Source organism: Pyrus communis, chromosome 1 (assembly GCF_041283825.1).
Source record: "Pyrus communis isolate YQ-2024b chromosome 1, ASM4128382v1, whole genome shotgun sequence".
NCBI classification, from domain to species: domain Eukaryota; kingdom Viridiplantae; phylum Streptophyta; class Magnoliopsida; order Rosales; family Rosaceae; genus Pyrus; species Pyrus communis.
In genome coordinates, this window is record NC_142565.1 from 16,313,825 (window position 1) to 16,340,390 (window position 26,566).

A 26,566-nucleotide genomic window follows, 5' to 3' on the forward strand; every position below is an offset into this window, starting at 1 on the left:
GAGAAAATGATGAAGGCTTTGGAAAACTCCAGCGTGACTACCCTGAAATATTAAATCCCCGTCTTTGGCTATGGCAACATAAGCACCATAACCCCTGGTGGACAACCCATCGAGCTAACTTCTACTCGGACCCTAACAGACATATTTGATACAAGTACGAGTTTGCCTCATGATGGTCAAATTGTCCACCATGCCGCCACAATCAAGATGCAAGCTCTACAAAATCAAGGACCCTCAGGCGATACCAGGGTACACTTAATGCAGCCTTGACAATTGACTTTCGAAGAACTAGAGTCTTCAGAAGAGCTCAAGAAACGCTGGATCACTGATCATGGAATAGTCGTAGATAATCCAAGGGATACTTCGTTATGAATACCTGAAAAGGTTGTCGTGAAAGTCAGAAGCCCACTCACTTCAACAATCGAGTCTGCTCCTCAACCATACCAATTCTCTCAGCCCAGGTTTAAATATTTCATAAATGACATGGATTACCATATCATGCATCACAAGAATGCCATGACGTTGTATAGTAACAACGATGGGTAGATATACAAGATGTTCCCCTCCACCTCGAAGGAACCAATCATGAGATGGTTCTTGGAGTTACCAGCCTGGGCGACTGATTGCTTCGAAAGCTTAGCTGACATTTTCACCAACATTTATTTCATTTATCGAAACATTTGGAAGCAGCATAAGGTCATATTTGGTCTAGTACAATAAAGCAAGGATGAAAGCCTCAGGGTTTACCTGAACCGATTCCCAGCAGAATTAGTTGAGGTGGAAAAGCCATGCAGCTGGCTCAACACTATGGTCTTCAAACAGATACTCTATGCACACTTCTTTGTCCCATAAACTAAACGACAAAAAGTACAAGTATGCAACCCTGGCAGAATGCTTCGACACGGTAGACGATCTTACCAATTAGGACAACAAAATAAGAAAGAAGGCCCTCAAGCAGGATTGCAGCAGGAAAACCAAGCAAAAGAAAGAAAACTGCAACATTCCGCCTCATCTCCCTTCTAGTCGTAATGATAGGAAGAGGCGTAGAGACAAACTAACTCTGCCGAAACCAAGGTAGTATACAGACCTGAACATGACCATCAACAACATTTTCCACAGCATTAAAGACAAGCCCTTCCTCAAGCAGCTGAAACCTTTTCCTGAGCACTTAGTCGCATAAAGAGAATATTTTATTGCAAATAAACAAGATATTAAGGAATTGTCTATATGAATAGTCATAATTATTATTGCAGGCTAAAATCCAAATGAACACTGCTCTTTCCCCTAATGCACAGGTCACAAGACATGCGACTGTCAATCGCTCAGGGACTACATTGACAAGAGTCACTAAGTAGGAGTTTGTAAAGAACAAGGTGAGGGAGAAGAGACCTGCTAAAGAAAAGGGCAAGGGCAAGTCCGACAGGTATGACTATACTGATGATGAGGACGATAAGTGCCCTACAAAGAAACCTACCCTGGACATAAACTGTATCTATGGACAGAAAGCCCGCAATTCTGGGTAGAAAAGAAATAATTCAATGATTTTGAGGCTAACTGCCCTAAAAAATAGAATGATTGAAGGAAAAATCAACACCCCTTAACTACAGATGGTTTGATTCTTCGGTGACATGAAAAGATATTTAGGCCGTCCTGCTTGGGCCCAACCACACAAAAAGGTCAACGTCGTCGTCTATACGAAGACAAGTCCTTGGAGAACTCACCTCCTTATCACCTTACCATGGGCTACTCGTCAAAGATGATCCCTAATGACAATTTTTTACAGTGCATCATCTTTCTTGAACTATACCAATGATTTGATTCCCCTTCCTATGAATATGTAAGCAATCTTTTTCAAATCCAATCACACCCCTTTCAAATTTAATATTTTCCAATGAAACAAAGAAGTTATCATGCAATAACTCTTGCCTCGCTTGATCGGTGTTTTTTTATATTTTTTTTTATTTGCAGTAGTGGGAATACCCTAAAAGCCCAAAATAACACAAAGCTTTTTGAAACTTCATGTAACCGCAAGTCTAAAAATTCAAAGTGAAGTGTCAAATGAGTCTCTTTTAGCCCACTTCGTATTGTTTAGTAAGTAGCCTGGGAAACTCGATTTGTAATAAGAGCAATTACGATTGGCGGGGTATGGTTATGAGGACATGCCCCCTGACCTAGAAGTCTAATGCAATATCCAACTTTCGAAAATATTATGCAATCTGAAGGTTGTAGGTTATAACATTCAAACTTGGGCTTTATGCCATTCAAAATGATCGAAAATGTGATCTAGGAATCATCTGATAAGTGGCTTTGATTGCCAACCCTGAGTATGATCACATCTATTTTGGACCAGCATACTAAGCCAAGTACGTTCTGCAACATCATGTGTTAAACAGGTCAAACGAGGCATCCGGACTAGGAAATCCTCAATAGGAATTTTATTCTAATGGAGCTCTGCTATGCGAAAATGCCTTAGCCAAGCCAGCTAAGTGTAGTTTAATTAGAAATGCTCAAGTTCGACTCATATATGACAAAATGATTCAAAAAACATTTCTGAGCCATATGCAGGTGTTAGGAAACTTTTAGGTCGAGGTGGACTTGGGCTTTGAGAACGCCATCTTGTCTTCCTTGGTGTGAATTTGCAACAAGTCCCGGGATATCCCAAAAGAGATAGCTTGTCTTAGGAAATACCTCGATAACATCAACGGCTCAAAGATAGCGTGAAAGATCAAGATAATGACTTGCTCAAGTGATGCATGGTGTGGAAGCTAGAAGACTATCAATTTACATAAGAGAGAAGGGATTTGCATGGTTGCATGGCATTCTTTGCTGGATAATCTAGGCTTTCCTAGGGTGATACTAAAGTTTCTAATGATTGGGATGTTTGATGCAAAGCTATGGAAATTACTAAGGTTGCATGGATGGTGATGATTGGGGCTTGGAGTATGCTTCTGGGCTAAGTGGAACTTTCTGGGCTTTTTCTTAGATGGTTCTCTCTTACTACATTTTCTCTATTTCTCCTCAGTGTTCTTACAATCCCCCATCTACAATGGCTTCTCCCTCCTTATATAAGTGAAGGGTTCTTCTCTGAGCTTCAAAGGAATCTCCTTTGTGGCTTAGTCTTCCCCTCATTTCTCCATAGTTATCCTATTATTCCCTTTTTGGTGTAAACTAGCTACATTGTTGAGACCTGCAGATTGCCCCTTCCCGAGACGCGGCTTTCCTAGGGCGACCTTTTGTATGCGCTAAATCTAGTAGCTCACTTTATGGCTTTCGAGTGTTGGCTATCTATGCATGCTGGGATGGGAAAGTTAGCATTAAATGCCTGACTTGCTCGGCTTAACATACATTTAATGCAATAATCTAGTTTAGTCTTAACTAGGGGTAGGCACGGTGTAGTTTCGAGTGAAACCACAACTGAAATCGAATTTTTTTGCAGTGCGGTTTTGACTCACTCCAGTTTCAACAATATAAACTAAGTTAGGATTTTGAGCAGCAATAAGCTTTCTCATACCATTAACTTAGGGTAGAAATAGGACCCCTAACGTTCCAACAAGCAAATTGGACTATGGAAAGCGAGATGGGACTTGGACCTGACCAACGAATAACATTTTGGATGTCCTTACCAACTGGAATTCCAAAAAACACAAATGATATCATCATATATCTTTTGATAAAGAGAGGACGATGAGTTTTGAGAGAGAGAAAGAGAGAGAGAGATGTATGGACTCGAGTAGTGGTGTAAAATTGAACATGACTAGTGTAGTTGAACTAATTAAAACATAACATTCAATATGGTGTGGTTTCGGTTTCGATTTCGATTTCGGTGCGGTTTTGAAAACCCAAACCGAAACCAAATCGTTTTCTTTGCCGTGGTTCGGTTTCAAAACCGCAACCGTTTCAAAACCACAAAACCAAACCGTTCGGTGTGGTCCAATTCTATTCGTGTTTCGGTTTCGATTTTCGGTTCCAAGTGGCCACCCCTAGTCCTAACTAAGGGGGTTTGCTTGCTAGGGAAAGGGACAAACTAGGCTAGTTCTCTCTCAAATTTGCCAAAACCAAACCAAAACTTCAGTTTGGTTCGATTTTCTTTTGGTTTTTTTTAGTTCGTGTTTTTTTTTTTTTTGGCTTTTGTTCGGTTCAATTTCGGTTTTTTTATGTTATAAAACTTGATCCTTTTTTTTTTTTTTTTAATATGGAATTTAGAAAAGAGGCTTGAATTGGTAGACTAATAATAAGAAAATGGGGAAAGTGAGAAGGTAGTTGTACATATACAAGATTGTATAAACCAATCTTATTCTATCACCAACCTCAATTGCAAAGACATATGATCACTATATCTATTTAAAAAGCAAACAAATAGAAAAGCTCTTCTAAGTTCCAAAGCCTTCCAAAACATTTTCTATAACTAATTTAATATCCTCACTAATTGAACCAAGTATGCTCCTTGAAAAAGCCCTAGGCTTAGTTTCAAATATGGCAACAAAGTTTCACAAAAGAAACATCATGGGCATACATTCATAAAGTGTAAAGGGATTTGGTTCAGTTTTCAAACCTCTAAAACCGAAACCAAACCAATAAGGTTCGATTAAGTTCAGTTCGGTTTTTCCTTTTTCAGTTCAATTTTTTTAGGTTTTCGATTTTTCGATGTCAGTTCGATGTTCGGTCCGGTTTTTTTTTTTCGGTTTTCAGTTTGTTGAACCCACCCCTACAAGCTACTGCATGAGATTTATTATGCTAGTCAAACTCTCAATGATGCACAATTGAATTATGCCACTACTGAGAAAGAGCTTCTAGTCGTTGTCTTTGCTTTAGACAAATTTAGTTCTTATCTCATTGGCTCTAAGGTAATTGTCAACACCGATCATTCAGTTTTGAAGTATTTATTATCCAATAAAGATGCAAAGCTTCGGTTGATTCGATGGGTGTTGTTGCTACAAGAGTTTGATTTAGAGATATGGGATAAAAAAAAAAGGGTCTAAAAATGTGGTGGCAAATCATCTTTCTCGAATTGTACATCACGAAGGTGACAATAAGTAAGTTCCTATTTCCGAAACATTCCCTGATGAGCAACTCTTTACCGTTAAATCTTCAGTCACTCCTTGGTAAGCAAATTATGTCAATTATTTATCATGCCTCCTAGTTTGACTTAGCAACAGAAGAAAAGATTCATTTCTTTAGTTAGACATTACTACTGGGATGAGCCGTATTTGTGGAAGCATTGTCGAGACCAATATACAAGACTATGTGTGCCCAACGATGAGATGGAGGAAATCTTGTGACATTGCCATTCTGTAACATGTGGTGGTCATTTTGGTGCTACAAAGACTAATGCCAAGGTACTACAATCTGGTTCTTGGTGGCCTACATTGTATAAGGATGCCCATACTTTTGTTTCTACGTGTGATCGTTACAAACGTGTTGGAAATGTCTCAAGTAGACATCAAATGCCGTTGAATAATATTCTAGAAGTCGAACTTTTTGATGTATAAGGTATTGACTTCATGGGACTATTTCCGCCATCTTATGGCAACCAATACATCTTGGTAGCTATGGATTATGTTTCTAAATGGGTAGAAACAATCGCTTTACCCACTAATGGCACTAAGGTTGTTGTTCAGTTTCTTCGGAAGCATATTATCACTCACTTTGCCACCCTGCGTGCCATTATTAGTGATGGAGGCAAGTACTTTTGTAATCGTCACTTTAATGCTCTCTTGGTAAAATTGGAATCACGCATAAGGTTGCTACACCTTATCATGCACAAACTAGTGAGCAGGTTGAGATTTCTAATTGAGAGATCAAGTAGATTTTGGAGAAGACTGTGGGACTTTCATGCAAAGATTGGGCTGCAAAGTTGGATGATGCGTTGTGAGCATATCAGACTGCATACAAGGCTCCAATTGGCATGTCTCCCAACCGATTGGTGTTTGGGAAAGTGTGTCATCTGCCTATGGAATTGGAGCATAAATCTTATTGGGCAATGAAGAACCTTGATTTTGAGATGGATGCAGTGGGAGAAAAGAGAGCTCTTTAGTTGAACAAGATGGAAGAATTTTGGAATGATGCATATGAAAATACTAAAATCTACAAGGAATGTACCAAAAAGTGGCATGATCAACACATTCTTCATCATGAGTTCTATATTGGCTAGCAAGTTCATTTGTTTAAGGGGTGTGCTATCCACACACCCCTTTTTACTTCTCACACACCCTTTGTTAATTTATGTCTGTTGATCTTCTTCAATTCATCCGATCCGACAGCCAAAAATTAGAAGGGTATGTGAGAAGTAAAAACGGGTATGTGGATATCACACCCCTTGTTTAATTCTCAGTAAAACTCTTCCCTGGGAAGTTGCGAACATGATGGTTTGGTTCTTTTACAGTTTTTCAAGTTTCCCCTTATGAAACGATTGAAATTCATGATTTTGCAACGGATACTATATTCAAAGCTAATGGACAACAATTGAAGCTGTATCTTTCTGCCAATTTTGAGCGACCAAAGAATATTGTAACCCTTGCTTCTCTCGAGTGATTGCAATGCCAAGTCGCCCAAGGACTTTCAACTAAGCGCTTGTTCGGAGGCAACCCAACCAAGTTCATTCATTATTTTTCTTGTTTATTATTTTTGCATTTTCTTCCTTTCTTGCCCATACTATTCATTGCATCCTTTTGTTGAGGTTTTACATTGAGGACAATGTTTAGTTTAGCTTTTGGGGAAGAGTAGATTTTTAATTGTCTTTTTTTTTTTTTTTTTTGTTAGTTGTTTGGTTGAGTTATTTGAATCACTATTTTTTAAGGTCAAAGGCTAAGGTTTTTTATGTTCCAAGTTTAATAATATTGATTTCTTCACCCATATGATGATTTGAACATGTTTAGCTTGTCATTTCAAATGTGTTTTGAAGTGGTTTTGCTGTTATAAATTTGTAATAGTTTCGACTTTTCAATATCCGATCATATTTATGTCGTTTAATTTCCTAAGACCCTTGAGCTTCCCCAGGGGCTATGCTTATGTCTTTTTCAGCGGTTTGCCTCCCAATGTAATGGACTAATTCAGAAATTATCAAACAACCTTTCGGTTTTTATCCCAATCCTTGATAGATTCCAGAAAACCTTTGCTTTTAGTGTTTTACGTTTGTAATCCTTCACGGTTGTACTGCATCCTAAACCATTGGATGATAGCTTCATCAATACTATCAAGTTATTAGAATGAAAAGCAATCAATTAGAATGAGAAAGCGTTGCAAGTGGCTGAAAAGAAATATTTAGAATGAGAAAGCGTTGCAAGTGACCCTTTACCACAGTGATGGAAAGGTGTTATGCTCTTGTATGACTGCGTGGTTCAAACCCAATCGGTGACTAATCTAACATTTAACTTACTAACGCTATTGCTCTAATAAAGAAAAGAATGAGAAAGCATTAAATTTGAATGCTAAATTCTAATTTAACTAGCAAATACATGTCCCTAAAACGAATTAATGAAGAAAATATACGATACCTTGTGCATGAGGAGTGTAGTCTGAACCCAATAAATGCACTCTTCATATCATATATACTAGGGTAAAGTACAAAAAACTACCTCAACTATTGGCGTCACGACAATTTCATACCTTATCTTTTAAAATTGATAATGTCATACCTCATCTTTATAATTTGGTCCAATGTTATACCTTCGTTAGCTTGTCCGTGAATTGGTCTGTTAAATGCTGACATGGCATGATCCAGGGCCCAGTTCCTTGCCTAGATGGATTCCACGTGGCACCACACCTAATGTTTTCCCGCCAAATGTCATCCAGCTAGATTCCTAATACACGTGGCTTTTTCATAGGACGACACGTGGATATTCCATTAAATTTAAAATTTAAAAATTTTAAAAAAGTAAGGGAACGTTGTAAAGTGTGCCTATTGAATTGGTTTCCCTCCCCCCGATACCCAAATCTTGTCGATCTAATTCCCCATTCCCATTTCCAGAATATCAAGAACCCTAATCCTAGTTCTCGCAGCTCCAAATCTTGATCAGAAATTCAACGAAAAACCCAAATCATCTTGTCGACTCGCTTCCCTGACTTCGTTGGTGTTAGAAGGGGCTTTCATCTGGGTTCCATTGGCTTCAAAGGAAAATCGAAGGATTCACCATAGGGTGGTACGTGCGCGAAGATCCCGACCAAACGACTCCTACCTATTGTAAGTTTTTTGTGCTTTTGATGATTCCAAATGTATAGTGGACTTATTTTTTGTTTATTCTTGTTTGAAAATGTGGGTTCATGCTTTGTGAATTCGTAATGGTACCTAAGGTGTTGGAATGGGTTGAATGTGAGTTTTGTTGATTCTTCTAGCATTGTTTATTCTTGTTTGAAAAGGTGGATTTATGCTTTCTTAATTTGAAATTGTTCCTACGGTGTGTTGGAATGGGTTGAATGTGGGTTTTGTTTATTCTTGTTTGAAAAGGTGGTTTATGCTTTCTTAATTCGAAATGGTTACTGAGTTGTTGGATAATGGGTTGGTTGCTTTGTTGCTTTGTTTATTGTTGTGAAGATAAGGTGGTTGGATAGTGGGTTTGTTGCTTTGTTTATTCTTGTGAAGATAAGGTGGTTTGTTGCTTGGTTTGTTGTTGTTGAGAAATGGTTAATGTGCATTGCCTATTTGCATATAGTTGTGGTTTGTTGCAATTGCATATAGTTGCATATAAAATGTTATGCATTGATTTCTATTGTTGGCTTTTAAAATGCAATTAGTTGCATATAGAATGTTGTGCATTAGTTGCATATATAATGATTTGTTAGGTTAAAATGCAATTGCTTATGTTTGTTGTTGGCTTTTAATTAGGGTTTGTTTTTGTGAATTTCAGTTTTTCCAGAACTATTCTCTATTGAATTGCATCATGGTGGGGCAATAAGTTATGACATGTACGTTGGGGGAAAAGTGACATATATAGATAACTGTGATAAAGACTTCATGTCACTGCCGGTGATAGATGATATGGTGGAGGCAGTTGGATACATTGAGCGGTTCATGAACTATTATTTCAAGATTCCCAACATGGACCTTTCCAATGGTTTGAAGCAAATTCAAAGTGATTTCGATGTTCAGTCCATGTGCAATTTTGTTCTAAAAGATAAAGTGATTGAGATGTATATCGAATAATTGACGACAGAAGAAGTTGTAACCCAAGAGCAACAGTTTCTGAAGTCCATGAAAGTGACAGGTCCAAGTAAAGTGGCTATTGAAGAGATAAGTAGTTCAGAAGAGGATGTTAGGCCAACAACACTTAAACCAATAAGATATAAGAGCTTGCTAGCTATTGAAAGGCCAGAAGTGGATGATTGTTGCACATCTCAAGTAGTGCAAACATGTGTGACTGAGGTAGAAGAGATAAATGCTGAATAAGGGAATGGTCAGAAAGAGAAAAATTGTGAAGGGCCAGAGAAGAGTAAGGGGAAATCTATGGTTAAGCTAGGCGAGGGGGATGTTGGCAAGGGGGATACTGAAGTATTATTTGATGTACCTATTAGTTTGGAGGGGAATGTTGAAGAAGAGAATGAAGAAGCAACTGAAGAAGATGATAATGACTTTGAAGAAAGTGAATATGGGAGTGATGCTGATAACCCAGTGTTTTCCAAGTTTGATGAAAGAGATTCTGAGCAAAGAAGTGCAAGGCAATCTGAGCAAATCCGGGAAAGAGAAGAAGAGCAAAGGGAAGAAGAATTGGATACTGCAAATGTGGAACAAAATGTGGTTGATGATCCAGACTATAACTCTGATGCTCTTGAGAGTGTACACTCTTCGGATGATGAAGGAGGCAAAAAACATGAGCGATTTCCGGAGTTCAATGAGAAAACTGATATGAGGAATCCCACTCTTACACTCGGGCTTGTTTTCAGGGATCATGTCCAATTCAAGCGAGCTGTCATCATGTACTCCCTAGTGAATGGATATGGAGAAATCCATTTTCCTAGGAATGAGAAATTGAAAGTCGTAGCAAAGTGTGCAAAAGGGTGCCCTTGGAGGTGTTGTGCTGGAAAAATGTATGGTTCGAACAACATACAAATCAAAACCATACTTGATGAACACACATGTGGGAGAACTTGGGCAAATAAGAACATGAAGTCCCATTTGCTGACTGATTTGTACATGACAGGATAAAACTGAATCCCACATAGCCTGTGGATTCCTTTTTGGCAACAGTCGAATCAAAGTGGAATCATGGTTGTACAAAGAGGAAGGCTTACAAGGCTTTAGATAGGGCTTTAAAGATCATTAAGGGAAAACATGCAGAGCAGTACACAAAGTTGTGGGACTTTGCTGAGGAAGTGAAGAAGACTAACCTTGGAAGCACAGTGAAGGTGAAGTTGGATAGGGGGAGGTTCCAAAGGATATATGTGTGCTTGGGGGCTTGTAAAGAGGGGTTTAAGTCAGGGTGCAGACCATTGATAGGATTAGATGGGTGTCATTTAAAGAATGTATATAAAGGTCAGCTACTTTGTGATGTTGGCATTGACCCAAATGATGAAACATGGGTTATAGCGTATGCAGTTGTAGAAATGGAGAATAAGTCCAATTGGATTTGGTTCTTAGAGTTATTAGCCGTTGATGTTGGGATTGTCAATCAAGAAGGATGGACATTTATCAGTGATCAGCAAAAAGGGTTAATTCCGGCCTTTAAAAAAGTCATCCCTAATTCCCACCACAGATTTTGTATGAGACATTTGTATACCAACTTCAGAAATATGTTCAAAGGGAAAACATTGAAGGATGCTTTGTAGTCAGTAGCCAGAACAACAACAGTTCCCTACTTCAAAAAAGCAATGGAGGATCTGAAGAAGCTCGATGAAAATGCCTACGATTGGTTGGTGAAGTTGCCTACACATCATTGGAGCAAGTCCCATTTTGAAACACATCCCAAGTGTGACATGTTGCTGAACAATCTCTGTGAAAGTTTCAATGCTATCATACTTATACCGAGACAAAAACCTATTGTCACCATGTTGCTCTTTATTCATACACTCTTGATGAAGAGAATTCATTCAGATGAGAAGGGATATAATGGCGAACAAAGTTGGAGATCTCTGTCCTAAAATCAAGAAAAAGTTGGAGGAAGCCAAAATTCAGAGTGGTAAGTGCATTGCACAATGGTCAGGGGGCTCTAAATTTCAAGTTGATGCTGGAGGGGGGAGCAATATGTGGTTGACTTGGTTGAGAAGACATGTTTTTGCAGAAAGTATGCCTTGACAGGAATCCCATGCAACTATGCAATATCGGCCATAAATTTCAAGAGGGAAAAACCGGAGGACTATGTCGATGCTTATTATTCGAAGGCGCGGTATTTGGAGCTGTATTCTCATTTAGTAATGCCGATGAATGGGATGTCTATGTGGGAGGAAACTGATAAACCACCAATATTGCCTCCTACATATACAAGGCAACTTGGAAGGCCGAGGAAGAAGAGGAACAAGGAAGCTGCTGAAAGGGACAATGAGGGTGAACAAACTCCCACAAACCCAACCAATAATCCTCAAGGTCCTCCTCAACCACTTAAGCTAGGAAGGAAAGGCCAATGCACTTTGAAATGTACCGTATGCAAAAAAGAAGGTCATAATGCAAGAACCCATCATAGACATCTTCCTCCAAGGGACAAACAAGTAACATTTTCTACTTTATATGGTTTTTTAAATCCCTTAACATCATATTACACTCTTAATCCTTTAACATCATTTTCTACTTTGTAGACATCCACATCTTCTCAAGGACAAACTGCACCTAAAAAGAGGACAAGGAAAACAAAGGTAAAAACTTAACCATTTCCTTAGTTGTAAAACATTTGGATTTAGTTAAAAAGCTTGCTTGGTCTCTAAATGAACTTTGGATTTAGGCATCACAATCAGTAGCTGAATCACCTAGAAGCACCAAGCAGAGAAAGACCAAGCAATCCACTAACTAAATCATCCAAAGGCACCAAGCACAGAAATACCAACCAACCCAGCCACATCCACGTTTTTTGCACAGATGGTTGTTTTTTGTAAAGGAATTATAAAGTTTGAACAAGTTTATGCATCCAATAGGTCTTTTGTGAATTGAATGGATGATGTAGCAGGTTTTATGAATTCAGTAGGTTTTGTAATGTTGGTTGGAGATGCTAGATGAATTCTATTAGTTTTTTGAACAGGTTTAACAATTTATGGATAATTAAGCAGGTTTTATGCTTAATTTGGTCTATTTCATATTTTTCTTGCAAATGATGAGTAGTTTGTGCTTGAATACACTTGTTTTGTTGTTGTTGTGGTTATATCCATTATTTTTGGGTGAGATTTTTCAAATTTGAGGTCAAGGATGATATAATATGTGCTTAAGGATGATAATATGTGCTTAAAATGGTATATATCATAGGTTTTTTGTTTTTTTTTTTGGCGGGAAAATTCAAAATTCAAATTACCAAACAAAAAAAAAAAACCAAATATATTTTCTGACGTGGATGCCATTTGGCGGGAAAATATTGGGTGTGGTGCCACATGGAATCCATCTAGGCAAGGAATTGGACCCCGAATCATGCCATGTCAGCATTTAACAGACCAATTCACGGACAAGCTAACGGAGGTATAACATTGGACCAAATTATAAAGATGAGGTATGACATTGTCAATTTTAAAAGATGAGGTATGAAAGTGTCGTGACGCTAATAGTTGAGGTAATTTTTTGTACTTTACCCTATATACTAAAACTCGTAGGGGTTGGGTACTGTGGATGACCAGTGGGGGAACGGTTTTGCCTCTGGGTTTTTTCTTGGTTTCCCTTGCTGCTTGCCCTTTTGTGCAGTCCATTGACTGTTTTGTCCCTTCCGTTCGCGTGTCAGTCATCTACCCGTTCTCTTTCGTCTGTCTTTTCGATTTTTCTCTTCGTATTTGCTGCTTTCTCACAGATTTCTCTTATCTTCCTCTCGAACTCGCCCTTTCTCGCTCTCAGTTTTTGGTGCCTTGTGGATTCCGGCTAGCTCAGCAGCAGTTAAACCATAGAAATCATCATTCATCGGGTCTCTATTTCGATTCATCGGTGTGCTGGTCAAAATATCGAACTTTCCAAGTTCGAAACCAAAAAGCATATTTGCAAATGGATTTCCTCGCTTTTACAGATTAGTTTTGCGTTTGATGCATGTTGATTTTTTTCTTTTTAGTAATTTTGGTTATCTGATTTGTAATATTTGTTCTTCATTTTGATTAGATTTTCATTTTTTTCTTTTTTTGGGTATTTTTGTTCAGCTGAAATTACATTTGAAGCCTGCGAAGACCTCTGTGTTTAAGGTGAGTGGTTTTGAAATTCCATGGTTTTGATTCTACTTGCAGCCTGAGGTGTGATTATAGATTTGAAATTTCCAAGCTTTTTTATTAATCTTAGCCCAGATTAATTAACTATAATTATTATTATTATTTTTCGGGTTATGTAGCTGAAGTGGCTAAAGTTAGGGGTGGGTTGGAAAAACCAAAAACCAAAAAAAACCGGACCGAAAATCGAACCGAGGCCGAAAAAACCGAAAAAAAAAACCGAACCGAACCGAAGTATTCAAAACGACGTCGTTTTATGCTATTTTATTAATTAACAATCCTAATTCTAAAACGCCACCGTTTACCTCGAGTGTAACCTAAAACCTAGGGTCTTCTTCATCTGCTCTCAGTCTCTTCGCTCTCGGTCTCGCCCGCCTCGCCTGTTTTCCCAAGGCTCTCACTCTCAGTCTCTCCGCTCTCGGTCTTCTTCATCCTCTCTCAGCCTCATCTCTCTCTCAGACTCTGTCAATCTCATTCTCTCTCAAGGCTCAAGCTCACTGTGACCATTCTCATTCCCAATTCATCCTCTCTCAAGCTCTCGCTGAGTCACTGTGACCATTCTCATTCCCAGCTAGCGCAAGCGGTGGTGACCATTCTCACTCATAGCAAAAGGTTAGTGACTCAGGTGCTTCAAAAATTCTCTATTATTTCTTGTTTGAAAACTTCGATTGAAACCCATCTGTTTCCCCCAATTCATGTCTTCATTCAATTTGTTTAAAATTAGGGTTTTTCTTCCATTTTTTTAAAATACATGATTGTATTGAATTTTGGTGAAATTTTAATCCAAAGAACAAAGAGGGAAAAGATCCAATTGCTTGAAATTATGAAAATAGACCCTAATTTTGCTTGAAAAGATCCAATCATTTTAACGCAATTACGATGGACCTTGTTGGTTTCATTTTACATTTTTGGGAATGGTAGTCCTCATTTACCTAACTTCATTGTTTTGTAGGATTTGTCATCAGTACGAAGAAAATCTAAAAAGTTAGCGAGGCTGGAACACAGAGAATGCAGTTCGTCAAGTAGATGTTCTTCTTCTCGTAGTGTACAGGATAGCTCATCTAATAGTGTAGTTGGTGGCAAAAAGGCTGACGACTGAACAAGGCAGTTTGTTATTATTTTATGGTATCAATTGCATCAAGTCGGTTATAAAATGTACCTCTCTAATATGCATATCCTGTGGAAAATAGGAAGGATTTACATCATTCCTGGTTAAGTTCATGTATTGGCATATTAGCATGTCTATGTATCAAAAAGCAAGAAAAAGATCAAGTAATGAGATACACCTAGCTAATTGAATGAAAAGCACTTTGATTTGATTTTCAATTGAACACCCTTGGATTGTTTGTTTGAGTTCGAATTTAGGAGGATTCAATTTCATAATACTATCGCTTTTATTGTCCAATTATGCATGAGCTAGGATTTAACACTGCCTAATTAGTAGGCTTGGCTAAAAATAAGCCTTATTTTAACGTGGACTACCGCTAGAATAACAGGAAAAAAAAGGCCAATTGATCCCAATAACTTGAGATTAATCAGAACCTGTATACATAAACAATGAATCACATAAAAATGAATAGACAAAAGTGTTACCAAACAACAACAAACATTTCATTCCGTCATCCGTCAACTAGTGAGGTTGTGACTTGGAATCGAAGCTATCCATGCAGCATATATTTGACAGAGTTGCTTTTAGACAAATCTAACCTTTTCACACCAGAAATTGCATCTTCTCAAGATATAATAATGTGCTTGCTAGTTTTCTACTAATGTGCTTGCCAGTTTTGATTAACATTTACTTTTGTATAAGTTTGTAGTACTAACTACTATCCTCTTATTGTTTTGTGTGAATTAGATGAACGCAAAGGCGTCAAAGGTCTCAAGGGCCTCAAGCTCAAGTTCAAACTCAATGAGATCAAAATCAAATAGCCCTTATGATCAAACAAACTCATCTTCGAGTATACCATCGGAAGTAAGTAGTCATATCTTTCTATTACTTTTGCCCTTGTGTTTAATAATTAATTCATTAATTGTAATGAATCTCTTATTTGAAAAATTAATTGTATGATTCTCTTATTTTAGATGGACATTGGTGAATCAACTCCGTCTCAAAACACCATGGTGGCACCTCGACAAACTCCTAGTTCTCTTGGTGGATCCGGAAATCCCGCCGATGCAACTCCAAAAGAAGGTGACCAAAGTGACCAAGTAAGTAAAGAAGAAGCTCTTTTGGAATCATTAAAATGTCATGAAAGGTCTAAAGTTTGGGAGCACTTTGAAAGAAAAATTGAGGGTGGTAGAGTTAAGGGTTTGTGCAAGTATTGCGCTCAATCATATATGGCCGACCCAGATAAAAATGGTACAACTAATTTAAGAAACCATATAGCAAGATGTAGAAGCTACGGTCCTAATAAGGAAATATTTGCCGCAAATAGGCAAAAGATCTTAACCTTTGCCGGAACGAAAGATAAGTTGGAAGCTATAGGTTTTTCTCAACAAGAAGTAACTAAGGCTTGTGTTGAGATGATAATTATAGATGAGTTGCCTTTTACTTTTGTTGAAGGAGAAGGTTTTCGCCGTTTTTGCATGCAAGCCTGTCCTATGTGGAGAGTGCCTAGTCGTAAGACAATTGCTAAGGATGTACTTAGTTTGTTTTATTCCGAAAATGATAAATTGAAGAGTCAATTGAAGACATTTAGGGTGTGTCTAACAACCGACACATGGACTTCTATTCAACAAACCAATTATATGGTTCTCACCGCCCATTTTATTGATGATGATTGGATGTTACATAAAAAGATTTTGAATTTTTGTGTTATTCCAAATCATAAAGGAGAATCCATCGCTCAACTTTTGGAGGAGTGTTTAGTGGAGTGGGGTATAGAGAAGGTGTTAACCATTACGGTTGACAATTCTTCCGCAAATGATTCCGGTTTAAGGGACTTGGTGCACCGAATAAGTGGGTGGGGGATTCCTAATGCACTCTTGCATGATGGAAAATATTTGCATATGAGGTGTGTTGCTCATATCCTCAATTTGGTTGTGAATGATAGGATAAAATTGTTGAATACGGCTATACAAAGCATTCGTAATGCGGTTAGGTACGTAAGATCTTCCCCTCAAAGGTTGGAAAGCTTTAAAAGGTGTGTTGAGAAAGTGAGAATAAAGAGCAAAGGGCTTGTGATTTTGGATGTCCCTACTAGGTGGAATTCCACATTTTTAATGTTGGAATCGACTTTAAAGTTCAAGATGGCTTTTGATAGATTAAAAGTAGATGATGGTCATTACCTTCCGTACTTTGTTAAAGACAATCATGATAATATGAGGGAGGGGCCACCTTCGATGGATGATTGGAGTGAGGCAGGGATATTTGCAATCTTTTTGAGACCTTTTTATGAAGTCACTTTAAAAGTATGTTGTTCTAATACTCCAACCGTTCATACTACTTTTGGTGATTTGTTTAAGATCAAAAGTCTCTTGCATGAAAACAAAGATGATGAACTTTTGTCTATGATCTCCAAGTTGATGCAAGAAAAATATGACAAGTATTGGGGTTCACTTAAGGACATGAATCAATATCTTTTTATAGCATTTGTGCTTGATCCTCGCCACAAATTAGATAAAGTTGTTGATTATTTTGAGATACAATTTGGTGAGGATGAAGAAAAGGTTGAAAGTGCCACAAATGGGGTGAATGACTTATTGATTGATCTTTACAAGATTCATGAAAATATGTCTTTGAGTACACAACAAAGTATAAGTGGTGGTGGTAGTTCTCAAACGACAAGTGGAGACTCTTCATCAAGCATGACCGAAATAGAAAGAAAGTTGAAAGAAAAAAGTGAAATGAGAAAAGCAAATAGAGCCCGGGTTGTGCATAATGATGTTGACAAGTATCTTTCCAATCCTAATGAAGGAGAAGAAGAGGAGAACTTTGATGTATTGAATTGGTGGAGAGTGAATGGGGTTTCTAAGTACCCTATTTTGGCACGTGTTGCAAGAGAGATCTTAGCTATTCCCGTATCAACCATTGCTTCGGAATCCTCCTTTAGTACAAGTGGACAGATAATTGATCCATATCGTAGTTCTTTAAGTCCAAAAATGGTGGAGGCTTTGATATGTACTCAAAATTGGCTTAGGTCCATTCATGTTGCATTACATCATGAGCCAACCATTGAGGAGATGGAGTTTTGTGAAGAAGTTGAGAAAGGTAATTTTATTTATTGCATTTGATTTTGTTAGATTATTTTAAATAATATTTTAATTAATATCTTTTCTTTTATTGTTTGTATGTAGAAATGGCAAGTGGAAGTTTAAAAAAAGGTGATATGTTGCCCCCTAAGCCACCCAAGCATTAGCAAGCAAATTATCATTGAAAAAGTTGGTGGATCACTCTCATACCATTAAGGCATAAGAAGAGTTTTGGAAGCTTTGAACTTTGATGTTATTTTAAGTTTGGACTTTTGGAAACTTTGAACTTTGATGTTTATTTAACTTTGGACTTTGGAACTCTTGATTATAATTGAACTTTGAATTGAATGTTTATTTTCATTGTCTTTGACGATTATGTTTGAATGATTATATTAGAAATTTGAATGATTATTTCATTGTCTTTGAATGATTATATTAGAAATTTTGGAATGCTTATTTTGACGATTATGTTGAAATGAGACTTATTACAAAATGGCTGCAAGTTGGTTTCATACAATTGTTTTTAGCTACTTGGAAGAGAGAGAGAAAAAAAAAAAAAAACCGAACCGGGCCGAAACCGAACCGAACACAAACCAAGAGAAAACCGAACCGAACAGTAATTTCGGTTCGATTTCCGATTTTGGCAAAAAACCGAACCGAACAGAACCGAACCCACCCCTAACTAAAGTTAAGAAAGAACAATTGTGGGTTAAAGTGTTCATATTTGAAAGTTGAATCTCAGCCCTTGAAAAGCTTTGTGAACGTGTCCTCGCGTGTGCAGCAGACCTTCATAGCAATTTGGGGTGAGTCTTCGCGTGTACATGTTACTTTGTTTCAGTTTGTTCATTTTCTTTAGCACTTTTGTGCAATTTTTTGGAAGCCTAAATGATTCAGAATTGGAATTTATGTGTAAGGATACGAGATACGCCATTGATTCAGTTGTGACGCACGACGGGGTAAAGTTTCCGTGCTGGGCGCTGTCTGATCTGTCGTCGTTTCAGCAGAACTTTGGAGGAGATGCTTATGACAAGGTAATTTTGGAGCTGTGGAAGTGTCTAATCTTTGTTGGGTTTATGTCAATTCTTCTCTTCTCTTTTTTAATAATTATTTGGGCTATTGTTTTACTTTAATATGTTTTACTATTGGATCTTGGACCTTTGATTTTTTTTTTTTAATTTATTTATTTGAGGTTTTGTGACAAGGGAGGTTGTCGTCTGGTAACATGGCTTACATAAAAGCAGAAATCATGATGTCTATGAACTGTATATAGTTTTGTCCAACTCTTTGCTCTTTGTTCCAGTTCTTCTGCAAGGGGTGTGTCGGGCTTTTATACATAGAATGGCAAATGCTTTCGCTTTGTTATCTGTTTTAAAGTACCAGGACTAACAACTATTTTTTCTTTTGTGCTGGACTTTTTGATCCGTTCAATTATATATCCCTTATTGAAATTTGGTCTATTACACATAGACATAATGATGGAGGTAAACTAAATTATTACAATAGTTATGTTCATCCATTCAAATTGAAGTATAGTTATCTAATTATTGCAGTTTAATAGCATTATCTTATTGCTTAGTTTGTGTTGTCCATTCTCTTAGTTGCTTAGTTTGAATTACATGGCAGAAAAGATGGATTCATTTCTTTGGAGATCCTGCTGTTCTTTGCAAAGACATTTTCTGTAAGATTCCTACGTCGATTTGTAACTAGAAAGTTTGAAACAAAAAGAAATAGGTTTCACATACTCCCAACATAACAAGAAACTACGAAGCTTGATGTACATGTGTTATTATGGCTAATGTGCTGCTCGACTGATATATACTTAATGTTCCAGCCATGTTAGGCTGTCTAAATATGTTTATTTATGTTGTTGCAGAACATCTTTCCAGTATCTATTTAAAAAGCACGGAGGAAAGCAAGCTGCTTGGGAATATCCTTTCATTGTTGCTTGGGAATAAGTAAGATGAAAACGATATTTGTTACCAGTGTATGTGAATGTTGATTGTCGAAGAATTGAAAGTTGCTAGTTTGGTGAAAATCTGAAAATTGACCCAATTTTGTACAATATATTAGTTTAAGAACAATAAACACACACACACACATATGCACTCCAAAAGTAAACGAGTTGGAAATGTTTCTTAAGATTTTGCTCTGAATCTTCTTTGGCATGCATAAGATTTACCATTCCCTTTTAAATAACTTTTAAAATCAGCTCCAGTCCATGTTTGCTTAACTGTGTAGTTTTGTGGTTAGAGAAGAAATGTTAAATTTCAGGATCTTGCTGCTGATGCTGTTCATATCTGCATGAATATTCTTGGGTCATATATTAAAAGTCGTGAATAAATTGCATTAGTTGCATTAGCGTTCGTAAATCAATTTTTGACTCGAACTTTATTTATAAAGATTACAGTTCCATAATCTTTCATATAATTTTCAACCCCGCAGTAACGCGCGGGTACAAATTCTAGTATGGTCTAAAAGCCAAAATTTAAGAGTAGATTTTGAGAAGGGAAAGTCAGGTCACTGAGGTGCATGAGAGTATTTTATTTATTGTAAGTGGGTCTGTCAATTGAGCCTCTTTCTTCTAATTGATTTCCATTACATATCAGCCTCTGTAGGCCTATGAAGGCTCCGTCTATGGAACTAGGCTAGAAGAAGTAAAGAATATCGAGGACCATAAGATGGTCTAAAACATGGTAAAGGCCGAGTATGTGGCCGAGGAAGATGAGCCTCAACTTGTTAAAGTATCCATTGTAAGCTTTGTTAGAGCTGCTCACTTGTGTAATACGTGCTTAAGGGATTGAGATCATAAGAAATTAGGATTGACTATACTTGTAAACTATCAAGGAATATATGTGGACTGATATATAGCTAAAGTAATTCTGATATGAGTAGATATATCTATACTGATAAATAATATGGTTTCGTGGTGATAAGGGTTATTAATAGTTTGATAAGGATTACATGATGGGAAGTATCCTTATCAAACACCACCATTTAGGATATAATAGGGTCCCTTGCTCTCACACTAATTACACACAAAAGATATCAAGCCCCATTGGTTGTAGCAGTGCATTCGGTTTGTGTTGAGAGTAGAAGAATCCTTAGTTCATTGCAGCAATGGCATCACAATGTTAGTGGTTAATTTGGTATCGGGGTTTACTTGTTTTGCATATATTGATCTTACATTTGGTATCAGAGCTTTCACATATCAATTAACCCTAAGAGGAAAGCATAAAGAATTGCTTTTATTTTATTTTATTTTTTTAATTTTTAGGTTAAAAACTAATTACCTATTATATAGGGAGAACATGTGTATGTGATAGGGAATTTACCACACACGCAAACGGGTTAAAAACTCTTATAATACTTGCAAGAATGACAAGGATATTGTAGTATAAATGGTTCTCGCAAGGTCTTTCTCCACAGGGATTATTAAATAATTCAAAACAAACCAAATTCCAACTAATTATTGTAAAATAGATATTTGAGATAATTGATTTTTATGACCTAATTTGATAAAACGAATTTAATTAATAAAATAAAACAATATACAATATTCAAGCTAAAAGAAAAGGAAAAGTTTTGGATAAATCAAATTAAGAAAGCACTAGGCTTTCACCATCACCTAGCAATCCTATGAACTTTTTACCAATTACTTATGATCTACACATGCCACTTTGAAGGTTAGGTTTCCTAATATATATTCTACTTGGAACCTCCAACATCGAATGTATATTTAACGTGCAACCCGTCCGAACATTTGGATCAAATCTGAACATGAGAGACTCATTATGCTTTATGAAAACCCTTTGAAAAACCATGAAACCCTTAAGATGTGGTGTTCATCTTAAGTGAAATTACAATTATTAACCACATGAAGCCAGCGCCAATTTCAGGGAACCTTCTGACCAAAATTGCATCAAATTACTTTTCTAAAGATCCTAATTGTGGTTAGGCATTAAGACAATTAGATAGTTTTAATCATGGTGATTAATAATTCAAAGTATGCATGCAATCAATCATAAGCAATTAAATAAAAATCACATATTCATGCTAAGGCTCAAGGCTTCACCCTAGCAAAAGGAATTAGTTATGTATATTCATAATTGAAATCATAGAAAATATTATTAAGAATAAAAGGAATGAAAACACCTTAAGGTATAAAATCTCCAAGAACCCTAGCAATTCTTTGTCTCCAAAGTTGCATAAAAGAAAGCGTAGAAGAGACTAAGAACGGCAAAGCCTTAAAATCCCCTCTAGCTATCGCACAAACCCTAGGAACCAGGTCTCTTATTTCCACTAGGAAGCTAACTAATAATAAAATATATTAAAACATAAAGTCCTAATTAAATTAGGATAAACTAAACAGAAACTGTCCAGCCACGTTTTAGCCTCAAATCTCCTCCAAATCTGGCCCAAGATAGCTTGTTTTAAAGATCAGGACGTTCTGAACACATCTCCAGAAGGCCACGAAACCATCTGAGGTCATCTTGAGCTCCAAAAACGCAAGTCAAGCCCAAAACGTCACTATTCCAGCACCGTGCATTGCTCTTTTATTTTATCGCCAGAAAATAACCGCTTGGTGGAAAAAACTGACATTTTGATACAATCAAGCCAAGTGACTCACGAACATCCTCCAACTAGAATTACTCCAAAATTCATCCATTTGACCACGTTTTGCGCTAGAGGAAGTACTATATTGAAAATACAATTCAAAGTATCAAAATTCTACCAAAATATCAACCAAAATATACTAAGAATAGGGTTAAATATATAATATAAATTGATTCATCAGTATACATATGATAGCTAAAGCTATATGTGCAATATATATGATTGTCATTAAGAATACGAAATTAGTATTGGCATTGGGATTGAAGAATCATCACTGATCATCTAAAGATGTTCAATAGCCTATGTTTTGATCTCAAGTGGCATGGCACTCTACAATCCAAGGTATGAACACAGTTACTTCTTGCAATCCATAAAGGGTTGTAACAATGACTACAGAAAAAATGTATGTTGGCTGTGAAGGTGCTATGATTAAAGAAAAACCTTTATATAACTTGTTAATCCAAAGGTTCTCGAGTCTATGATATAAAGAATGGGGATTAAAGATTAATATTTTTCAAGTTGTAGCCCTGAACCCTAGTTCCATGAATCTCAACATTGTTGAACCACTCACTCATGTCAACTATAAGAAATGGAAACAAGAATTGGAAATCATTATGGGTGTCATGGATATGGATTTAGCATTGAGAATTGAAGAACCTCCACTGTGTGTCAATGGAAGACTTCTAGCCAAAGATCAAAGTATGGAAAGTGGCAAAAATCGAATCAAATCTTGCTAATGATAATCAAAAGAACAGTGACTGATGTTGTTCGTGGAGGATTCCCAGAGGCAACAAATGCAAAAGAGTTCATGAAATCCATTGAGAAGAAGTACAAAGAGTATGAGAAAATTGAAACTGGCAACCTCATGAATTCACTCACTTCAATCAGGTATGAGTGAAGGAAGTGTACGTGAATATATTCTCAGAGTCATCGACATTGTTGGAAAACTCAAAAATGGGTACCAATTTCTGAAACCTTTTTGGTCAATGTAATTATGAATTCACTCCCAGATTCTTATACTCAGTTGAAAGTTTCTTACAATGCTTCGCAAAAAAAGTGGGATGTGAATGAGTTAATCTCTATTTCCGTTGGGGAGGAAGTGAGAATTGAAAAGGGTGAGTATGTGAACTATGTCCAAGGTCATACCAAAAACAACAGGTCCGAGGGTGCCAGGAAAGAAAATGCTAGAAATATTCCCCTCTCTAAAAGGACTTTCAAACTTAACAATTCTACAGCTTTCAAATGTTATTTTTTTTAAAATATTTTTGCTTGTTTTAATCAAATTTAACTGATATGCCTAGCGGACCTTGGTGGCTTGATTCTGGCTCTTCTATTCATGTAACAAATTCATTGCAGAATTTCATCACAAAGAGAACATCAAATAAGGATGAAATCAAAGTCTTAGTTAGCAATCAAGGTCATGGCAATAGTAACTGTTAGATTAAAATTAGATTTGGTTTTTGCTTAGAACTTGATAATGTGGTTTATGTATCTTTTATTAGAAATTAGTTTCAGTTTCGCGGTTGGATTTGCAAGGTTTTTTATTTTACTTTGAATAATAAAGCTTCAACATTTTTTATTTTACAATTCTTCTCATATATGAACCAGTTCTTTATGTGATGGTATGTTCAAATTTCAATTAAATAAAATTGAAAATATTTTCAATGTTGAGAAAGAAAACCACACGACCAAAGAACTCTTCAAATCTTTGGGACAAGAGACTTGGTCATATTTCAAAACCTAGAATGGAACTTTTGATTAAAAACCAAATCTTGCCTCCATTGAATTTCAACAATTTTGAATTTTGTATTGATTGTGTCAAGGGAAAAATGACAAACAAAAGAAAAGAGGGTTCAACTAGGAGCAAACAACTTTTAGAAATAATCCATAGAGATATTTGTGGTCCTTTTCCCACACAAATAATTGAAGAAAATAAATATTTCATAACTTTCGTAGATGACTTTTCACGCTACTGTTACATTTACTTGATTTCTGAAAAATTAAAAGCCTTAAAAGTTTTCAAGATTTATACTATGAAAGATACATACAAATTGGTAGACACCCTGGACTCTTTGCTTTATTTTCAAGAACATGGAATTGTAGCTCAATATACTAACCTGGTGCATCCGAGCAAAATGAAGTGGCTGAGAGAAGAAATAGTTACCTAATGGACATGGTAAGGAGTATGATTTGTAGTATTAATCTACCAAGTGCTTTTATCGAATTAGAGATGGACAATCATGAAAGCACTAGAACTAATAAATTCATATTTCAGGAAGATGGGGAAATGGGCAATAATGTAGAATAATCACCGAATGCAGCATCAATGATTGAATTTCCAAATCAAGTGGAAGAAAGTGAGGGTAATTGTAATGATGATTGTGTCATTCAGCATGGCAATTGAAATATTGATGTGTTGTTGCATAGTGAGGAGCAAACTAACGATCATGCAGGGTACGTGGAGATGGCAGCTCCAAGTGACAATGATCACCGACTGGAGCATGGCACTGAAGTTCGGGTGTTGTTGAATGATGAACAACATGCAGGAAATTAGAAAGCACACGTGGAGGAAGCAGCTGCCAATGGCAGCAACCACCGACTAAATTGACCAGTCTTGGCAGTCGGTGATGTTGCACCGCTTTTGAGGAAATCAAATAATGTAAGAAAGTCAACATTCTCATCAGATTTTGAGTATTTGGCAGAGTCAGATTTTAATTTTAGAGTTTGATGGTCCTGGGACTTTCAAACAAAGTCATCTCGAGTCCAAACGCAAGCAAATGGTTAGAAGCTGTGGAGTCTGAAATGTCATCAATGGAAGAAAACAGAGTATGGGAACTAGCGGAACCAAGAGAAGCCATGAAACCGATAGGTTGTAAGTTGGTGTTGAAAACCAAGAGAGACTCAAAGGGAAATGTGTAGAGACATAAGGCCAAATTGGTGGCCAAGGAGTTCGCTCAAAGAGAAGGTATCGATTATAAAGAAACTTTCAGTCCAGTGTCAACGAAATATGCATGCAGAGTAATCGTGGCGATGGTGGCACATTTTGACTTGTTTAAAAATGACTTTCTTAAATGGTGATTTGGAGATGAAAGATTTAGGTGAGCCCTCTTATGTGCTGGGCATCAAGATTAAAAGAGAGAGAGAGAGAGAGAGAGAGAGAGAGAGAAAAAGGATTGTTAGGGTTGTCACAAACAAGTTAGACTGAAAAAGTTTTAAAGAGATTCAACATGTCAGCATGTGGCACAACTGAAGTGCCTATATCAATGCCTATATCGAAGAGTGATAAGCTAAGCAAGAAGCAATGTCCCAGAAAATAATTTGGAAAAGGAAACGATGAAGGATAAGCTTTACACATCATTAGTAGGGAGCTTAATTAATGCTCAGGTTTGTACTAGGCCAGACCTAGCTTTTACCATCAGTGTTTTAGGGAGATTTCAGTCTAATGCAGGAAAATCACACTGGAATGCTGGGAAGAGAGTTATAAGGTACCTGTAGAAAACTAAGTCTCGTATGTTGGTTTATAAGAAGACTAAAAACTTGGTCTTAGAAGGATACAATGATGCGGACTTCGTTGATTGCCCATATGATTTGAAATCAACTTCAGGCTATGTGTTTATGATGGCTAATGGAGCTCTCTTGGAAGAGTGCCAAGCAAGACATCGTTGCATGCTTTAACAATGGTGGTTGAGTACTTGTCTTGCTGTGAAACTGTGAATTAGGCACATTGGTTAAAGAATTTTATCACTGGTCTTTGTATTGTTGACTCAATCTCAAGACTCATTCAGCTTTACTGTGATAATAATGCAGCCATTTTTCTTCACAGAGAACAATAAGAGATCCAATGCTACAAGGAACTTGGAGATTAAGTTTCTTGTTGCTCGTGAAAAGGTGATGGATGGCTTGGTTAAAATTGATTATTTGGAGACAGGTTCTATGATAGCAGATCCGTTGAACAAGGCCATTCCAGTGGCAGTATTGAAGAAACATACAAGGAAAATGGAAGTGCTGGAAGCTTTTGGTACTGCAAAACAGTGGGAACTTTGATCATGTTTAAGATATTTGTTCTTGGACATTGGTTGATTCAGGTACTTTTTGGAATATGCATTAAAGTATTTATGTTTAGATCATCTTAACTAATAAAGTATTATGTTGCTAATTGCAAAGGTTTCCCAGAAATTGCAGTGGTATAGTTATGATACAGATACATTATGAAAGTGTATTTTGGATGACAATTTGTTTGAATTGTTGTAACTTAAATGCAACTTAAGGGTCTCGGTACGAGACAACAATGTGGACTAGTTTACTGGTCTTGAAGGAGCACCATAATGCAGGTGTATTACAGAAGCATTCGTATTTGCATCTTGTCTTATTTTTCATGTCTTGATGGAGTTTCATGTGTTTGATGGTTTCATGATAGTAATTTTGGGGATAATGTTTATATATTGGAGCATGA

The 26,566-nt window shown here is 36.9% G+C and overlaps 2 protein-coding genes, 1 long non-coding RNA gene and 1 pseudogene across 5 annotated transcripts; all 4 read left to right on the top strand.

Annotated features, from left to right (window-relative positions):
- Positions 1-9,838: 9,838 nt before the first annotated feature.
- LOC148699262 (uncharacterized) lies at positions 9,839-10,645 on the top strand. The gene is given in 3 exon segments (XM_088694446.1): positions 9,839-10,124; positions 10,127-10,512; positions 10,607-10,645. Coding segments are annotated over 3 exon segments (711 nt in total).
- A 47-nt stretch (positions 10,646-10,692) lies between these two features.
- On the top strand, positions 10,693-11,933 carry LOC148699263 (uncharacterized; annotated as a pseudogene).
- A 4,525-nt stretch (positions 11,934-16,458) lies between these two features.
- On the top strand, positions 16,459-17,745 carry LOC148699264 (zinc finger BED domain-containing protein RICESLEEPER 1-like). Its single transcript, XM_088683711.1, has 2 exons — positions 16,459-17,518; positions 17,605-17,745. The coding sequence occupies exons 1-2, from the start codon at positions 16,531-16,533 to the stop codon at positions 17,664-17,666; spliced, it is 1,050 nt and encodes a 349-aa protein (XP_088539837.1). The 5' UTR covers positions 16,459-16,530; the 3' UTR covers positions 17,667-17,745.
- Positions 17,746-18,181: 436 nt separating this feature from the next.
- On the top strand, positions 18,182-19,561 carry LOC137721414 (uncharacterized). 3 transcript variants are annotated; one of them, XR_015955484.1, is made up of 4 exons: positions 18,182-18,302; positions 18,414-18,530; positions 19,123-19,177; positions 19,373-19,561. It is a non-coding gene; the product is annotated as an uncharacterized LOC137721414 (long non-coding RNA). The 3 variants fall into 3 exon arrangements; XR_015955492.1 differs by having other exon boundaries at positions 18,422-18,530; XR_015955507.1 differs by lacking the exon at positions 18,414-18,530.
- Positions 19,562-26,566: the final 7,005 nt, after the last annotated feature.